Source organism: Podarcis bocagei (genome assembly GCF_964188305.1).
Source record: "Podarcis bocagei genome assembly, chromosome: 6".
In the NCBI taxonomy this organism is placed as follows: domain Eukaryota; kingdom Metazoa; phylum Chordata; class Lepidosauria; order Squamata; family Lacertidae; genus Podarcis; species Podarcis bocagei.
Genome location: NC_138130.1, coordinates 61,723,631 through 61,742,189, shown reverse-complemented (window position 1 = coordinate 61,742,189; position 18,559 = coordinate 61,723,631). Strand labels below are relative to the sequence as shown.

The following is an 18,559-nucleotide window of genomic DNA, read 5'->3' as shown; positions in this document are numbered from 1 at the left end:
GGGGCCTCCTGCTGCTGCCGTGCCGCCAGAGCCCGATTTCTGTTCTTATCCTGAAGCAAAGTTCTTAACCTGAAGCACTATTTCTGGCTTAGTGGAGTGTGTAAGCTGAAGCGTATGTAACCTGAAGCGTATGTAACCCGAGGTACCACTGAATAGGGTGGCCAAATGTTTAGAGATAGCCATAGCTGTACAGCACACAATTATATTATTTCTTTCATCAATATAACATATATCCCAAAATATTTAGGTTTCACATGTCTTCCCCATGTTTCATTGCTCCTATGCCTATAGCAAAATTCATAATGCAAAAATATATTCCTTGTTGCACTTTGTGCTTCCTTGGCGAATTACTCTTGATTTCCCATCTGTGGTAATCCCTCCCCCACCTGCTACCCCAGAGGGAAATAGCCTGAAGGACAGAGCTACTAATTTTGCAGCCTAGATAAGTTTTGATTCAATGTTACAAATTCCTTCCCAAAAGTAGTGGGGAAAGAAATGCTACATTTTGAAGCTTTCTCTCTAATAGCATCAAATTTACAAACATCATTGCTTGAACAGGAATGTTGTAGGTAATGCTAAGATGATAGTGGCTTTGATACCACTGAAGCTCATACTACAGAATCAAATACCATTCTTTACCTTAGGCATGAATCAGAGAATGCCTTCTAGGAAGGAAGTAGATTACTACAAAAGGTCATTAGGAAACCGAGTCTTCTGGGAAGAAGGCCCATTGCATGGAACTGGACAGAGAAGTATTAAAATATCACTGTATAATTTTGATCACTCAGCAGGATATCCATGCCGAAGAATCTTGTAAATATCACTTCTGCTTTACAGCAAGCTTCAAGATACATTCTGCTAAGACATCTTTGTTATAAGAAAATAAACATGTACCGGTAGTTAAAATTCTATGTGCTGTACAGCAATGCCATGGAAACTGTCGGTCTTCGAAAGAGTAATGTAACTGTGCCAGTGCAGTACTTTTCATTCACCTGGATCTTTTCAGGTTAAACAAAAACGTATATACGGAAGCCCTTGCATGATTCTCATTGTCTAATCATAATCACCATAAAGAATTAAAAATTAATTGGATTTTTCTTGGTGGCTGCATGTATGGTTATAGTAACGATCTGGAAGGACTGAAAAGGTGTGAACTTGAATGCTTGGCACAAGAGTACAGTGGTGCCTCGCAAGACGAAATTAATCCGTTCCACGAGTCTCTTCGTCTTGCGGTTTTTTCGTCTTGCGAAGCACGGCTATTAGCGGCTTAGCGGCTATTAGCGGCTTAGCGGCTATTAACGGCTTTAAGAAAAAGGAAACAAACTTGCAAGAACTCGCAAGACGTTTCATCTTGCGAAGCAAGCCCATAGGGAAATTCATCTTGCGGAACGACTCAAAAAACGGAAAACTCTTTCGTCTAGCGAGTTTTTCGTCTTGCGAGGCATTCGTCTTGCGGGGCACCACTGTATGTGGTGCACTGTCCTTATGGAAAAAATGACTCACAAAATTAAGACTGGCAAGAGGAACAAAGCACAAAGATACCTTTGCGGGAGAACGGTGGAGCTTCATTTAATTTGCAAATGCTCCAGAAAATCAACAACCAGTTACAAAGGTTCATACTAAACTTGTGGATCACTTAATAGGTACATATTGTATAGAAGTATACAGCCTTAGATATTTCTAGATACATTTCTTCTATTGAGTGTACATCTTCAGGTGATCCCATGTCTGTGCATTTCACTTTAGAACGGCTCTTTGACTAAAATATTAGATTTACCAAGGCAACCCCACATTAGAAACATACACACACAGAGAGAGAGAGAGAGAGAGAGAGAGAGAGAGAGAGCACGAGAGAGAGAGAGCGCAATGGCATACTTTCACTGTAAAAGCCAGAAAGCATAATTCCTAGAGCAGTTACTGTGAAAGTTGCTGTGTGGCTGCTTGTTTTTGTTACTACGCTTCTTAAATTACTTTTCAACTTCAAAAACAAAATATGAGCATTTATTTTTATAAGTTGTGCTGTATGTACGGGGATACAGGCTTTCATCGTGCATTTTGGGGGGTCTCCAGGGAAATAATAATAAAAGGAATTAAAAGGGAAAGAGTAGAGCTTTCACTGTATATTCACAAAAATCTTACCGTCCAGGTCACTTGGACAGTGGTAGGGGTTAGCACAACAGGATTATGAAGCCGCACAATGACATCCCCAAGCTCTTTTTGCACCTGCCTGTGATCCACGCCTTGCGCTGGTGGGCTGATATCTGTTGGGTCAAACACACATGAGGAAAGCCAATCAGAATAATTAATTCATTATGATGACTAAAAAGCTTAATGAATATTTAATTCAATATCCTTACTGGAATTAGTTAGTTGGTTTTCAATTAATGCAGTGGATGAGACTGAACTGTAGACCTAACAGGGCATGGAGGAAACATTTTGTATTTTCACATATGGTAATATATGAAACCTATTCTAATAACTATTATAGATACATTCTTACATATTTTAATTACCTAAAGATGTATGATGTGAAAGCTTTGAAACACTAAAATAACAACAGCCTTGATGTGCCATGAACTGGCAGGCCAGATTCAAAATTTAAGCAAAATATTTTCCCCAATTAAAATTGTGTGCATTACTGTACTTGCAATAATATTTCAGAGTTTTATTAAAAGGCCTTGAAACATAACTGTAGAATTCATAAATACTCATATCTATATATAGGCTTTTGCCATCTGAGATGTATATTTTTAGGATCCACCTTATTTTTGTGATTGTAAGTTGTTTTAAGTTGTTTTTACATTGTGTTTAATTGTGGTAACCTGTTCTGGGACCTCATGGTAAAGAAAGGGATGGAATTAAAACAATCATAATGATACTAATAACTTGTGCACAACAATTTCTCTATAAAATGTTACCTGTGTTTGTCTCTGTGCATTTGGCAGTGATGCAAAGTGCATGGGGGTAAAACCCTAATCTTCCACTTGACTGGATTTATTCAGGCCAAAATGTGACTACTACACAGACTACTATGCAGAGCACTAAGTGGCCGTGATAGCTGCTGGTGGTCCTCACTGCTGTCCCCACTCATTTGCCCAAGTGGAAGAGTGGGTAAGGATGGGGAGCAGCATCAATGGCTCCAGGAGTGGGACATCTTGGAACACTAGGGTCTTGGCCAATACCCAATAGTGTCTATGAGTATATAGGGTGCTTTCATTATATATATTTTTTGTTAAAGGTAGGTAGCCGTGTTGGTCTGCCGTAGTTGCAACAAAATTAAAAAATTCCTTCCAGTAGCACCTTAGAGACCAACTGTTTGTTATTGGTATGAGCTTTCGTGTGCATGCACACATAAAGGTAAACAGAATTTTGTTGTCTCCTTAATCTCTTGTATAAACCCAATATGGTAGGACATTTCCACTATACGGTATACACAAAAAGGGGGAAGACAGATCATATATTCAACAATGATGAACAATTACCATTGATTTGTATGTTGCCAATCATAGCTTATTTAAAATGGCTGTCTTTCTTTTACAAATTGAATGACCAGAACCTTTAGCCATACTAGTCAATACACTGCAATGGTTCTGCCTAGCATTTTCCTTCATCTCAGTTTCAAATTAGTTGTATACAGTAGCTAGCAGACAAAAATTGACAATTGATTTAGAAAACATTCCTTTAGGATATTTAAAATCAGCTGATTTTTCAAAATAACCCAAATTAGTATTCCACTTGTTAGTACCATATTTAAATAATATCTTCACCCATTTTAAAAATGATCTTGTAAGTCCAATTAGTAATCCAAAAATATGCCCCTAAATCTTAAAAACCCATGTTTTACCTATATGGAAGACCTGGATATGATTAAGACCATGGATTAAAAATAGAAGAAGTCAATACAGACAGATGTGGACTGAAATATTCTTACCTGAGGCTTATAGCACTGAATCAATATATAAAATAAGACATTATATCCAGCTTTTAACATTTACCTGGGTAAAACCAGGATAAAGGGAGACAATGGGCTCTTATAACTGTCTTGTTATTTCATACCATGCATGTCTCTCTATTAATTGATCCATCTGTATTTAATTTTCAGTCTCATTGCAATATATATATATATATATATATATATATATATATATATATATATATATATATGCTTTCGTAGATTTTCACGGGTACAGGAATGTAGGTTTTGGTGTCTTCGGGTGTCTTCCCGTGTAAGAGTTGGGGTGTCTAGGCGACGTTTCGACGAGGTCTCACTCGTCATCTTCAGGCTGGTGCTTTCGGCTTCTTGTTACTAGAACAGAGCAGGATCTCAGTGTTTGAGTTCCTATAAATACTGTTGAGGGGGTGTGGTGTATAGCCTCCAACGTTCTGGGCAGAGAGGAAGTTCCTAGGTTAATGTGCCTTTTCTTCTTTTGTTCATTAATTACTTGAGGGATATCTTGAGTGATTACTTGAGTGATATTCTGAGTACCACTTAGGAGGGTCATTAGGTGTGGATTAGTTGCTAAAGCTTTCGTGTCTTGACCTCTTGACCTTATGAAGAGTTTTTCTGAGAAGATGGCTGTACTGCACTTAGTTGTGCTCTGGCTTGGCTTCGTGTATAGGGGCGAGCTGTGGTTTTGTGCCCTGTGCCAGCCAGATCTGTGTAGGGATTGCAGGGGGGTGCAGCATCCGGAGGTGCCACTATGGTTTGGCTACTGGATGGTGTCTGTAATTTATCTGTGGAGAGGGTCTGACAAAGACCACTTGACAACTGAGTTACAGAATCTCTCAAATGTGTTAATCGCCAACGGATACCAGCAAAACAGGGTTACGAAGCTAATCCAAAAAGAAACACCCCCCAAAAACCAAGACACAGAAGAAAACAATGGCATGGCCCTCCTTCCTTATATCAAGGGCACTACAGATAAAATTAGCAAAATCCTCCATAAACACAATATCAAAACAGCCTTTTGCACCAACCAAAAAATAGCCAATATCCTCAGAAACCCAAAAGATAAAATCCAGTTAGAAAACCAAGGGGTCTATGAAATACCCTGCAAAGTCTGCCCAGCCACGTACATTGGACAAACAAACAGACGAATAAATGCACGTATCGCAGAACACAAGAATGCCGTCAAAAAAGAAGAAAAAACTTCCTCTCTTTACCAACACATGAAAGAAACAGGACACGAAATTAATTTTGCAGATTCCAAATTGCTCTTTAACATGGAACATCACCACAAGAGAATAATCATGGAAGCCATCGAGATAGAGAAACACCCTCACAACATGAACAAGCGTGACGACACGTCCCGCCTGCCAGACATCTGGAAATTAGCCCTCCCCACAAAAACCGACACCAGAACCAGAGGCACACAGAACGCCATCTCCAATCAACCACACCAGACCCAAACCCAGACCCTCTCCACAGATAAATTACAGACACCATCCAGTAGCCAAACCATAGTGGCACCTCCGGATGCTGCACCCCCCTGCAATCCCTACACAGATCTGGCTGGCACAGGGCACAAAACCACAGCTCGCCCCTATACACGAAGCCAAGCCAGAGCACAACTAAGTGCAGTACAGCCATCTTCTCAGAAAAACTCTTCACAAGGTCAAGAGGTCAAGACACGAAAGCTTTAGCAACTAATCCACACCTAATGACCCTCCTAAGTGGTACTCAGAATATCACTCAAGTAATCACTCAAGATATCCCTCAAGTAATTAATGAACAAAAGAAGAAAAGGCACATTAACCTAGGAACTTCCTCTCTGCCCAGAACGTTGGAGGCTATACACCACACCCCCTCAACAGTATTTATAGGAACTCAAACACTGAGATCCTGCTCTGTTCTAGTAACAAGAAGCCGAAAGCACCAGCCTGAAGATGACGAGTGAGACCTCGTCGAAACGTCGCCTAGACACCCCAACTCTTACACGGGAAGACACCCGAAGACACCAAAACCTATATATATATATATATATATATATATATATATATATATATATATATATATATATAGCCATGTTTGGATAGGCTAATGTGACTTTTCTCTTTCTGATTATGGAAAGATGCTCATGATTCTTTGCCCTCCCAAATAAATGTAGGAAACATTTTTCTGTCAAAATTTCAAAGCTTGTATGGGTACTTTTTGTAACTAGTACTTTCTCCAAAACAAAAACAAGCCTTGGAGATATATTCGTTTTATTAATGACAGCTTAGCTGAACCATGATATTTCTATTGCCAACAATTTCTTCTTTATTTATATAATTATTGTATGGATCAAATGTGTGGTTCTGGTAAGTGATGGAACTTCAGTTGCAGCAGTACCTGAGGGGTTGCGCTACAGTGGGACTTGGGAAGGACTTAATATGCTTTTGTACTGAAAAAGATGGAAATTGCTTGGTGCGACAGAGACCAGTTATGGCGTCATCAAACTCAACGTATCTCTGAAGGGATCAGAGCAATCTGCTCTCACTCAAGGCAACCTAACAACAGCTCCAAAAAGAAAAAGCGAGATGAGCTGCATAAAGGAGAAAGTGGAATCTGACAAAAACAGCCCTTCCATTACTAAGCTACAATTTTAATTTGTTGGTATAAAAGTAACCATAATATATAATTGTATTTGCTAGAGTTATTTCAAGACACTAAGGCCTGTGGTCATAGATACCTATTGCAAATGATATCATGCATCAGTGCTTTTAGCTGATTCTTTCCTTTGTAATGGCTAGTGTGAATAGGCTCTTTCCTTGGATGTCAGCTTCCTTTGTAAGGCCGGGCTGGATGAGAACCGCATTTGAAATTACATCAAAACATTATGCTAAGTGTCATTTGAATTCATTATTTAATTTCGCTAAACTATAGGATACCACAAAGGCTGTCAGTGTTATACATGCTGGAGCACATGTGGCTGGCAGACAGCTTGTGAAAATAGAAACTACAACGCACGCAGAAAGTAAAGAAAAGAACTGTTTTAATGAAATAAAATCTTTTGTCAGTCTGTCAGGTAAAATCTGACATACTGATGCAAAATGCGGTCTCTCCTTGCAGAGCTGGATGATATTAACAATATAAAGGCCAGCGTGCTGAGGCACTCATAGTGAGTCCAGGAAGCAAAGGAAACGGGCTACATCTGATTTGCTGAATGTATGGCAATAATTTGAGGCACTCCCCTAGCATCCAAACCCAGTGCAGCACATGGGGATTAGGAGCAGGGGCCCATGTGCAATTCTGCTTCCCCCTCTAAATATTCGAAGAATATGTGCAGTAGGCGATAACTGACAAAACTACGTAACTGAATATGTTATCCCATGCATGTATTATCCCTTTATATAGTCTTCTGTACTAGGCGTGTGTGTGTACACGTCTCTGTCTCTAAATAGACACATGGGGCTAGATGACTGCATTCTTCTTGAAAATAAGTGAAAATTGGAAGATTTCCCTCTTCCTTCACATGTGATTTAAAAGTCCAAGTAGTAATGAATAAACTGGGGTAAAATATGTTACCGATGAGCTATACCTCTCTGGCCTGGTTTGCATAACATGGAAACAATGGCTTAGTGGGACTGCAGGAACATGTGAGCTCCTGAGGAGAAATTTGCAGCTGCTTTGCTCCTCTCTGGTCTTATGTACTTCCATGCCACACGGAGCTAAGCCAAAGATAATAATAATAATAAATGCCTTTGGATGGAAGTGTGTCCAAGAAACAGAGGCTAGCTAAAGCCAAAATAACTGCTTTGGTTTGTGCTTTTGCCTGTATTAACTTACTTAAAAGTAATACATTTGGTGGTGTATGCTTTTTATTATAGTAACTAGTTAGTGCCCACCAATATGTAAAGAAGGAGAGAGAACCCATAGCTCTTCAGGTCCTTGCTGCAGAGGCAAAGAGGAAAGGAGCTGGACTCAGATTTATCATCATGTACATTAGGCATGATGGGACATGGGTGGCGCTGTGGGTTAAACCACAGAGCCTAGGGCTGATCGGAAGGTTGGCAAGCTGTGATGGGGTGAGCTCCTGTTGCTCAATCCCAGCTTCTGCCAACCTAGCAGTCTAAAAGCACACAGTGCAAGCAGATAAATAGGCACCGCTCTGGCGGGAAGGTAAACGGTGTTTCCGTGCCCTGCTCTGGTTTGCCAGAAGCGGCTTAGTCATGCTGGCCACATGACCCAGAAGCTGTACGCCAGCTCCCTCGGCCAATAAAGCAAGATGAGCGCCGCAACCCCAGAGTCGGCCACGACTGGACCTAATGGTCAGGGGTCCCTTTACCTTTTTACATAAGGCTCAGTGCAGCTTGTTTCCCATTGCAAAGGTGTAGGAGCCCTACAAAAACACACACACATTCTCAGCACTTATATGCATACTGCTTTCATCATCCATCATTCTCTGCCCCAGAATATCATTCATGGGATGCCTGAATGACAAAAGGACAAAAGCCAGCAGCTTCCATACATGTGGCCTTGGTGAAATGTCTATGAAGCTCAACAGGCTGGAAACAGATCCTTTCCCCGGCCATCCTTTCCTATTCCTCCCTGCTTCATCGCCTGACCCTGCCACTTGCTCTGGTTACTACTATGGATGTCAAGGACAGAGGCTTACATTAGGCATTTGAAGGGCCTAAGATTAACAGGAGAGAAGGATTTAAGTGGCATGGCTTGCATGCTGCAAAACAAAACAAAACAAAAAAACCATATAAAGCAATAAAACAAATTATCTAAAATTAACAAATGTATGCAAATCAATGAGAGAACCTTCAAACATTAATAATAATAATAATAATAATAATAATAATAATAATAATAATAATAATTTGTATAGTCCCTTTCATCCAAATATCATAGGGTGGTTCACAACATAAAAATACAAAATGAAAACACAAAATACATAATAAAAACCAAAACACACCAATAACTCCTCCCACAAAACACACACAAAAAACCCACAACTCTTTAAAAGGCCATAGAATGTTCATTAGCTAAAGGCCTGGTTATAGAGAAACATTTTCGCCTGGCACCTAAAGATATGCAATGAAGGCACCAGGCGAGCATCCCTGGGGAGAGCATTCCACAAACAGGGAGCCACCACAGAAAAGGCCTGTTGTCATGTTGCCACCCTTCAGACTGCTCATGGAATGAATAATTCACTACACTCATTTCTTCAGGATTGTCTCCCTTTTTCCTGGCTTTGGTTAGGGAAAATCATAAATCAAGTCCTTCTTCCAAAGATTTCAAGATAAACTACATATGTGGATTTCTCTTCCTCCACAAAACATCACAGCTATTTCTAGTGTTTTTTTTCTTGCACTGGATGTGGATATCCTGTATGTTTGTATTGTTATACTATATATCTTAATGTGCAAGTTTGTTTTTTTACTTATCTTAACCATTGCTTTAGGATTCCTTTTAGTTGTGTGAAACAATAAATAAATTTAATAAATAAACTAAACAGCAGCAAAAACCCTGAAAAGAAGATAAGGTTAACAGAGTGTCTGGCCCAATCTCACCCAGTGAGTTTCATAGCTGAGGTGAAAAGAGATAGAAGCAGACCCAGCTTGATCCGATAAAAGAGTTCGTGTAGTTCAGTACTCTGGTTTCCAACACTGCTCAGTCAGATGACTTCTGGGATGACCGCCCTCCCCTATTTGTCCACAGCACGTAGTATTCTCAGGTGAACTGCCTCTGAACATGGAAGTTTCATTTCTATCCATTTTCTATTCATGTATCACACATTGTTGTTTAACCCTGTTTTAAGCCATCTTAACCAAAAACTTGTGACAGAAAATTGCAAACATTAATTGTTGTGTGAAGAATTACTGTCTTCTCTAAAGTCCTGAATTTCTTGCCAATCAGCTTCACTTAGGTGATGGTGATCAGGCAATCTTAAGAAGCTCCACACCATTCACAATTAGTAGTATGCTTCTCTGATAGAGACAGAAACTCGGGACTGAGTGTTCCAGTTTCCAAGCATTTGTGAAATCGAACCAACTTCTAGAACGGATTCCGTTTGACTTCCAAGGTACGACTGTAACTTCCTAGACAGAATTTGGCTTTTTTGCTGCTGCTGTAAACTGAATCAACATTTGCTTCCAGTACTCTCCCTTCTGCATAGCCCTGTCCTGGATTCTATTTCTTTGTCATGCTAGGTCGTGAAAGCATATTGGTAGAGTGTGACAAAGAGAGAGGACAGCTACTTTATATATTACTATAACTGCAATCATGCTCCTGAAAAACAGAATGAAGTTACCTTGTGTTCGGACAGGGTCTGACATGGTGCTGGGATCACTCAAACCTTGTGAGTTGATAGCTCTCACCATAAACAGGTAGATGGTGTTTGGACGGAGTCCTCTCACAGTGTAAGGTGTCGTTTTTACATGGTTAGCAACTGTTTGCCAGCTATTGCTCACCGACTGACTGCAATGAAAATATATTGGAAGACTATAGATCAAAGCAACACAAAGTTAGAAAACGCTCAGATCAAGTTTCAGTCTGCTGCCACAGAAGGAGGGAGAAAGTTTACATACACTATTAAGCTCATTAAATAGTTCTGATTGTTTCAGCTGAATCAATCAACAAGGAGTACAAAACCAAAGCCACACAGCTCACAATAAATGCTGATAATGTTAATAGCCTGTTAGAAAAATTCCTGTAAAATAGAAATGAGATGGGGGAAGAATGTTGAGAAGAACAAATCTGCTAAAAGAATATGGTTAAAATTCTCTTGTCCTCTTTGCACAAAGTTTACAAGCAAAATTACAGCTGTTCCAAAGCACATCTGCAAAAGAATATTATTGAATGACTATGTTTCCAGTGGCTAGTTATTGAATTGGTCTTCTGTAGAAATAAACTGAGGTCATAGGCTTTCGTTGTGCTACAAAATATCTCTTAAATACACGACACCTTTGAAAGCCTGATGGGATATTACTGTGGTTTACTGCCAGGTCAAAATGGATGTTACGAAGGTTAGAGAGCACCTTTCCCCCCCTCCAGGCTTTATATTATTTAGAAGATAAATGTATGGAAGCCCAACAAAATGTTATCAATAAAGAATTCTATCTGCTTTTAATGATACTGAGAATTACTGATAAAAACCTAGTGTGAATGACAGTGCTGTGTGTTTGTATTGCTTCCAAGACAAAAGCAGACTCTGGTCTCAGCTATACAGCTGCAAATAAAATGTTTTAAGTGTGTTTTCAGTGCAATATACAATGTGACACTAGATGGTGACGGTGAGCCTTATGGAAAATTCAATGTATTTTTAAAAAAATACTTTAAGAAAAAGAATTTTCACAGCAGTTTTTATATGTGTCTAGATTCCACCTCAGTATATATTCCTGTAAATCCAACAAACCAAGTATGTTTTTTGAAATATTCCTTTAAAACAGAATGTTCATAAATAAGATTTTAGAACGGCATTATCATGTCTTAACCTTTCAAAATGAGTTTGTTCAAATGTGCAGATCCCCCTAATTGTATCAATGCATAAGGAAAATGGAATTTGCAACATACCTAAAAGCCTCAATGATATATGCACTAGTTGGGAGGTTTCCGGGGGTGCCTGGCTGCCAAGACAAGGTGACACTATTCTTAGTGACATCCATGACCTGAGGCTTGGATGGTGGTCCAGGGAGGTCATTTGAATCATAATTTCTGCTGACGGCTGCTCCTCCAGATTCTGTAGGAGACAAATGCTTACATTTTGAAAATAAAATCTGTTTAATAAAGGTAAAGTAAAAACAAAACATCAAAACATATTTAAAATACACAGTAGTCCTGTTCAGACATCCGACTCATATGCCCAATTAATGCACCCATAGAAAAGGTGGCAGACTCTGCCCATCCTCCTCTGCCCATTTATTGAACACTCAAACAAAGGGTGGAATTCAACATTCCACTCTTCCAATCATTCCATCTGCACAAGCATTTCAGCTTGCCAGACTGAATGTTCTTTTCTCTCCTTGCCCCATCAACATTTCTGGGGTTTGTCCTGACGCACCCTGAGCCAATTTTGAGGAGCATGTGAGGAAGGAGAGACAACATTGTTACAAAACTGAAAGTCCTTGTGCAGGGCTTCTGCAGATGGGGGCTTATTAGGTAATTCCCACCCCTAGGTTATGTATTTATAGCTGCATGGGTGGAAGCCTTTGTTCATGTAAAATGGGATACAATTTCTAGTAGGGTTCTCACACGGAAAGAGTCTTCTGCATATACAGCTACACATGCAGGGGTTCTGCTCGGATGTTCAATGAATATGAATAGAGGGAAGAACAGAGGTAGCCATTTCCTAGGTTCACTGAATGTGCAACCTCAGGATCTGAATGGGCTAATAAGATAACCCAGTTTAGAATGAGCAAAGAGAACAGCATAAAGATGACGTGTGTTTCAGGTTTGGGGAGAAATTTGATTATTTCACTTTTTAATGTGAATATGTCTAATCCACACTTCCAGAACCAATATGGAAACTAAAACACAGCTATTCTTTAAAATTCACTCTTCATACAAATTTTCCCTATAGTCAGAAGATGTATATATTAGGGGGAAATAATGTACAAAAAGGCATTGCATCGGTAAAGATTGCTTGCAAATAATGTACATATTAGGAAAAATCACATAAAAAATGAGTATATTGGGAAAAATTTATCTGCATTTTTATGCAGAAAGGGAATGTACTAAACTTTAGAAACTGAGAAAAACTGAAATGGATATATTTGTTATCTCTAGTGTGTTCTCTATGAGAATGTCTGGTTTTCATAATTATTTTAACTGTCTAATATATTTTATTCTGTTTTATGTATTGTCTTTTTTAGGATGGCTTCTAATGGCTAGACTAAACAAACAAACAAACAAACAAACAAACAAACAAACAAACAAGTCAAAAGCTGTCAGTGCAACATTCCAAAAGCTAGCAGGTCTGGATATGCACACCATCACATGCCCTTCAAATACACACATGGACATGCAATATCTCACTCCCCCACACGTAACACATGCACAATCTAACACATGTACCCACACATAAAACACTTTTGTTTTATTTTTAAAAATAGCTCGGTATGGCTTACCTGTCACATCTAGCACAGCACTCCAAGAGGTTTCCCCGCTTGAACTTGTGGCAACACAAGTGTAGGTTCCAGTGTCTGATATCTAAACACATGGAAATGTTTGAGGACATTCTGGTCAAGCCTTTTACATAATCTGTTCATTCACTTTTCCCAAATGTTTCTCATTGCAGATTAAGAGGGATTAGTTTACACTTGGAATCAGAATAAACTGAACCAAATATTTCACGATCAACAATTGAATAACATCTACCTGTAGTAAATTATGACAACATTTGTTAATCCTGTTTGATGCATTTTCAAGTTTTCCCCACAAACTCTTATGCATCTGTTATTATTAAATTAAATCTGTTTCAGTATTCACAAAATAAACACTGATTTCAACATGCTTTACTGGTAGAAAGCTATCTTCATTTTAGTTTTTAAAAGATCTTAGAGCAGAGCAAAATAAAACAACCCAAATGTGTCTGGCAATGAGCTGGCTCTGTGGCTGCTCAAATGGCCCTTAGTGTTGGCAGCTTCTCATTTTGTCTTTGCTTTGCACTGCATGTAAACGATGCTTTGGGTGAAAGCTGCAGCCACTTGGCCAGTGGTACCAGGGAGTGCTGTTATACCCACAGGGAGCCAGATTAGGCCAAGAAAAAAGGTCAGGTTACAATACCGGTGCAACTACAGTAGTAATCAGAAATATTTAATTTTCAACTCATTTATTGTACTGCTGATGCATGCCCTCCTTATGTCAGTACTCTCTGCAGTTAAATTCCCATTAAGTGCAGAAATTATTGCAGGTTGCCTTTGCCTCTGCAAATTCTTTTGTAGTTTGACATGGGGGACGGTGATGGTGACAGGATGAAGAAACTCTTGCATAAATGAAGTTGGACAGAAGGATTAATAATCATTCCTGAATGTGCATTTGAAGAAACATTCTATTTAAAGCAATGGAATTGAAGGACAGAATCCACATCTGAATGTACATTGAAATGATAATTTCACCGAAAGCAACGGAATAGCTAGACAGTCTTGGCATTGGGACACACATCATGAGGAACATATGGTTTTTGATCATAGCTCCTAACAGAAATGGTGTCTGATAAGAGTTTGTGTAGATATCTGTGGTGGAGAAGAAGGAAACTGTAGAATCCAAGAGACAAGTTTGATATATCCCTTAACTGTGTCATTTAAGCCCTCGTCCTTGTTTTGGGACTGCTTGACCCTATGTGTTCCAACTCCAGAAGGCTATAGCAAAGGAGCAAACCCTTCCTGTCTATTTGACTTGATTTATTATCCCATAGCACAGAAAAAAACCATTAATGATATCAACATCTTTAAAAACATAAGATTATTATTATTTAAGCTTCCACAGATACCATTTTTCACCAGGCCATTTTTATATATTTGCTACCATTATAATTGTTTTGATATACTTTCATGAACTTTCACTAAAAGATATGTATCTCTGACACATTTTCCAGGAAAGGAAATTACATGTTAAAAATGGTTTTAATGGGAAAATATACAACATTGCATGCTAGTTTAATCTAGTATTCTTATCCATCTTCTACCTCATTTCTCTTCAGTGGTTCTTATTTCTTCAACGTTTAGCACAGCAATCTCAAAGCAGAAATCCAAGTTTGAGATCAATCTCAGGTGGAGTGAACACCTGTAACAAATGTCCTCTATATACACTTCCAAATGCATGAACAATAGGTGGTCAATGTTTGTTTTTTAATATGGTGGACACTGCCTACTTGAATGCATTTATTGTTTGGAAGTTGAACTACCCATTATGGTGTGTGACTAACCCCAAATATGTCTCTTCCAATTACGCCTACAACTAGAATCAATTGACTCCTGGGCTGAGTCTAGGCCCATGTCCAGACTGCCAGTGACATCAGGAGTGGAAGCCTCAGAAATGATAGGGTCTGGCATGGCAGATATCAATCAAAGTGTAGGCATCACTGTGGTTGACAAAATTAGAGAAAATCAAAACACTTCATGTAACCATGTTGTCTGCCCTATGTGTTCAGTTTTGGATTTTGCACAGATTGCTCAAGTAGTATGTTTGCACAGTTTGCAAGATTTGTTGTCATTGTTACTAGGAATTCTCAACTCAGTATTATTGCATTTTTATAGTTGTACAACTGTTATATGTATGCTAATGCAACAATTTGTGTAATGTTCAAAAGTCTCCATACAGACTTTGCACACGTGTAGACTTTTGTTACTCTACATTGGGCTGTATTGGTGCTCCAGGTGACTTATGTGTATTTATATTGTTTTACTAGAAAATGCTCAATAAAGCTGTGCTTTCTGAAAAATTGCAAATAGTGAATGCTTAATAACTTCCACCATATTTGTATGGGTTTCTTGAAGCACCATTAATAAATATATATATATTTATTTATGCCCCCACCTCCCCCCCTGAAAGGATTTGACCCCAAAATGGATTGGTGCAGTTAATTTTTCAACAGATGGATGGTTAAGGGAAAATTTAAAACTTGTGGTACAAATATATCCACATTTGTTTAACTAATATGTCACGATCACCAATTTTTCACATATTTTTCTGACTGAACATGAATGTTAAAACTATTCACACTTTTGTTGATATTCTATTTCATTTTTAAAAGGGAATATTTTTAAAAATTATTATTTTAGTCTTCTATATAGCTCATGTGTCTCTAACAAAGCGATTAATGGACTTGCATGACTGAACACACATTTAGCTGTTTCCATAGCTGGATGCAGGCTGGTATCCCACAAGCTTCTGGCATGTGTATTCTCACCAGAAGCTCATCATCAGTGCTCTGAAAGTTTGTTTGAAATCACCAAGCTCCCACCTTTAATTGCTGCTTTCTAACACTACTGGGGAATCTTGACTATTCAAGCGCATTCTTTAATCCAGCTCTACAGTAAAAACGCATTAACCTTCATGGCCCAAACCTGCCTTTAGCCTTGAGACAGAGGATAAATTGTTTACTCAATGAAAGCTAGCATACATTTTTTAATAAATTCCATTTTGTTCCAAGGAGGTTAACAATTCATTTACGAGCACTGATGAGATGGTGGCAGGAAACAAAATAGCCTTTGATTTTTTTGATTTTTTTGTATACTAAAGCTGCCTATTTATGAGATGGGGAAGGGAATGAGTGATAATAAAATTAAGTGTTAGCACTACTGCTGACACAACTAAAGAGTACTTGCACTAACATTTTAACTGTACATGCAGTAACTATACTTACCATTCTGAGTTTTATAGGTGTGTATATTTATGTCTTTAAAATTGTATCCAATATAATTTATTTGCCACTAGGTATACAACAATAACCAACCACACAGCATATACTTGGAACACAGCAGACAGAAGGATAGCCTTAAATATAAAACATAATTCTATCTTCCACTGCAGTGTGATAAAACTGATGCTATCTTTTATACAGCATCCATCTGAGTAGGATTTAAATTTTGCTCTGAATTTGCTGAGCAGAAGGCAGAAACAATGGGTTCATCCTCTTCTTCCTTTTATACATGACACTGCTTTGCTACTAAGCACAGTAAACAAATAAAGATTCAGCAAAAAAATTTGCTGCAGCCCCTCAAGCACATTATCTTTATATACACTGTAGCCATAGCTAGGCAATTTGGGAACACCTACATTAATTATGATTAGCTTCACATATTAATTATAACTGGCTTCACATTTAACCAGGATCTGAAACTGTGTTGGGGTAACAAACGGCAAACTTTAAATATGGTAAACATTTATGGTAAATAACTGCTAATATTATGGAATTTTAGGGATCCTTGAATTCTCTGAGGGATTTCCCAGCAACCAGAGATGACAATCCTGTTGAAGCTGTGGTCTCACTGAGGAATGACAAGATACACTGCGCCATCAGCACATATGCCCCTGCAGGCACTCTCCAGAGTTGCATAGCTCAGTTCAGGCAATGAAGCAAGTGGGATGGTGACTAGAGAATAAATGTAACAGAACTTGTTGTGAACCAACCAAACACATGGTAGTTAGCAGCTATCTCAGCAAACAAGATTCTGGAAACCTTGGAGGCCTGCTGTGATAAATTTGCTAGGCACTTTGAAGATAAAATAGCTTGGGCTTGAAAACCATTGCTGTAGCAAGTCCAAACAAAGTGTTGAATGCACCATCTGACTTGGTTTATGTTCAGCTTTATGTTCAGGTTTAGTTTCAGCTACTGCAGCTTGAATGTGGACAGAGTAATTTTCAACCATTCACCCTCCAGATCCCTTATCAATAGACCATTAGTCAGTTGACTGCATAGGTTCAGTGTTTGGTGAACCTGTTTTTTACACAAGGGAGCAATGCCTGCCACTCTTAAAGAGCAGTTGCACTACCTCTTGAGGAGTCAGCACACAGTCTGGAGGTGCTCTTTGATTCACCGTTATTGCTGAAGGCACATGTGGTCTCAGTAGCTCAGTTTAGCTGAATGCCCCCCTTAAGTTGTGCCTGAATTGAAAACTGTTAATCCCTCTTGCACGATCGGACTTTTCTCACTGTTTTAATGACAGCAGGTTTACAGTCACTATCCACAAAACAGTTAAGTACGTGAGTACTTGAATTACTATCAGTAAATAATTAAATGGTCTTATTTAACTAAATCTCCCGATTACGGAGTAGTAAACATGTTATCATAACATATCACACTCACTCGTAAAGGTTTGATTTGCAAGGTTCCTTGGTCCTGCATAGATGCCCTTGGATCTCTGCCCAGGAAAGTGAATCCTTCTCTTAACCAGCTGATAACAGGCATGGGGTCACCAGTAGCTTTGCACTTTAGCAAAGCTGTTCCGTCTATTGCCAATGTCTGGTTCACAGGCCCTTGAAGAATGATGGGTGGCGGCCTGTCTGTTAAAACTGAATAAAAACAAAAGTAATAGAAATACATCTTGTAATAGTAAAAATCCTGTTTATCATGTCACATTTGTGACAAAGTACAGATTCCAACATCCTGAGAAACATTTTCCAAAGAGTGAAACTTTGGTATTGTTGTAAGACACAGAGAGAGAGAGAGGAGAGAAGAGAAGATTAGATAGATAGATAGATAGATAGATAGATAGATAGATAGATAGATAGATGATAGATATAGATAGATAGATAGATAGATAGATGATAGATGATAGATGATAGATGATAGATGATAGATAGATAGATAGATAGATAGATAGGCAACTAACCATGAAAAGGAGAACACTGAGTGACTCACTGGGATTCTTGAATTCTTAAAGGAAGGCTGGGAGAAAATTCTGAATCATTTGGCATATGAATATGCTGTGTCTTGAGCCCAGACTCCAGCAGTTAATTAGGTGGCTTCTGGGAGTAGGGCCCTGAAGTAGCCATGAAGGGTTACTTTCCCCCACTGATCTGCTCTAAGGCTATAAATAGGTAGCCCAGCCCACAGCTTCTGATCCACAGCAGAGGTAACTGAGCGGTGGTCTCCCCATTCCTCTAAAATTGTGATTTCCCATAAGG

At 38.8% G+C, this 18,559-nt stretch overlaps 1 protein-coding gene across 22 annotated transcripts in view; it reads right to left on the bottom strand.

Moving 5' to 3' along the window:
• The window catches only part of ROBO2 (roundabout guidance receptor 2), an 839,550-nt gene that overhangs the window by 94,015 nt on the left and 726,976 nt on the right, over nt 1-18,559 (bottom strand). For all 22 annotated transcript variants that reach the window (XM_081199575.1, XM_081199578.1, XM_081199595.1 and 19 more), the window contains 5 exons: nt 17,739-17,944; nt 13,057-13,138; nt 11,504-11,669; nt 10,242-10,408; nt 2,140-2,261 (listed from right to left, as the gene is read on the bottom strand). In XM_081199575.1, coding sequence (XP_081055701.1) covers nt 2,140-2,261; nt 10,242-10,408; nt 11,504-11,669; nt 13,057-13,138; nt 17,739-17,944 — 743 coding nt within the window. The remainder of the gene's footprint in view (nt 1-2,139; nt 2,262-10,241; nt 10,409-11,503; nt 11,670-13,056; nt 13,139-17,738; nt 17,945-18,559) is intronic.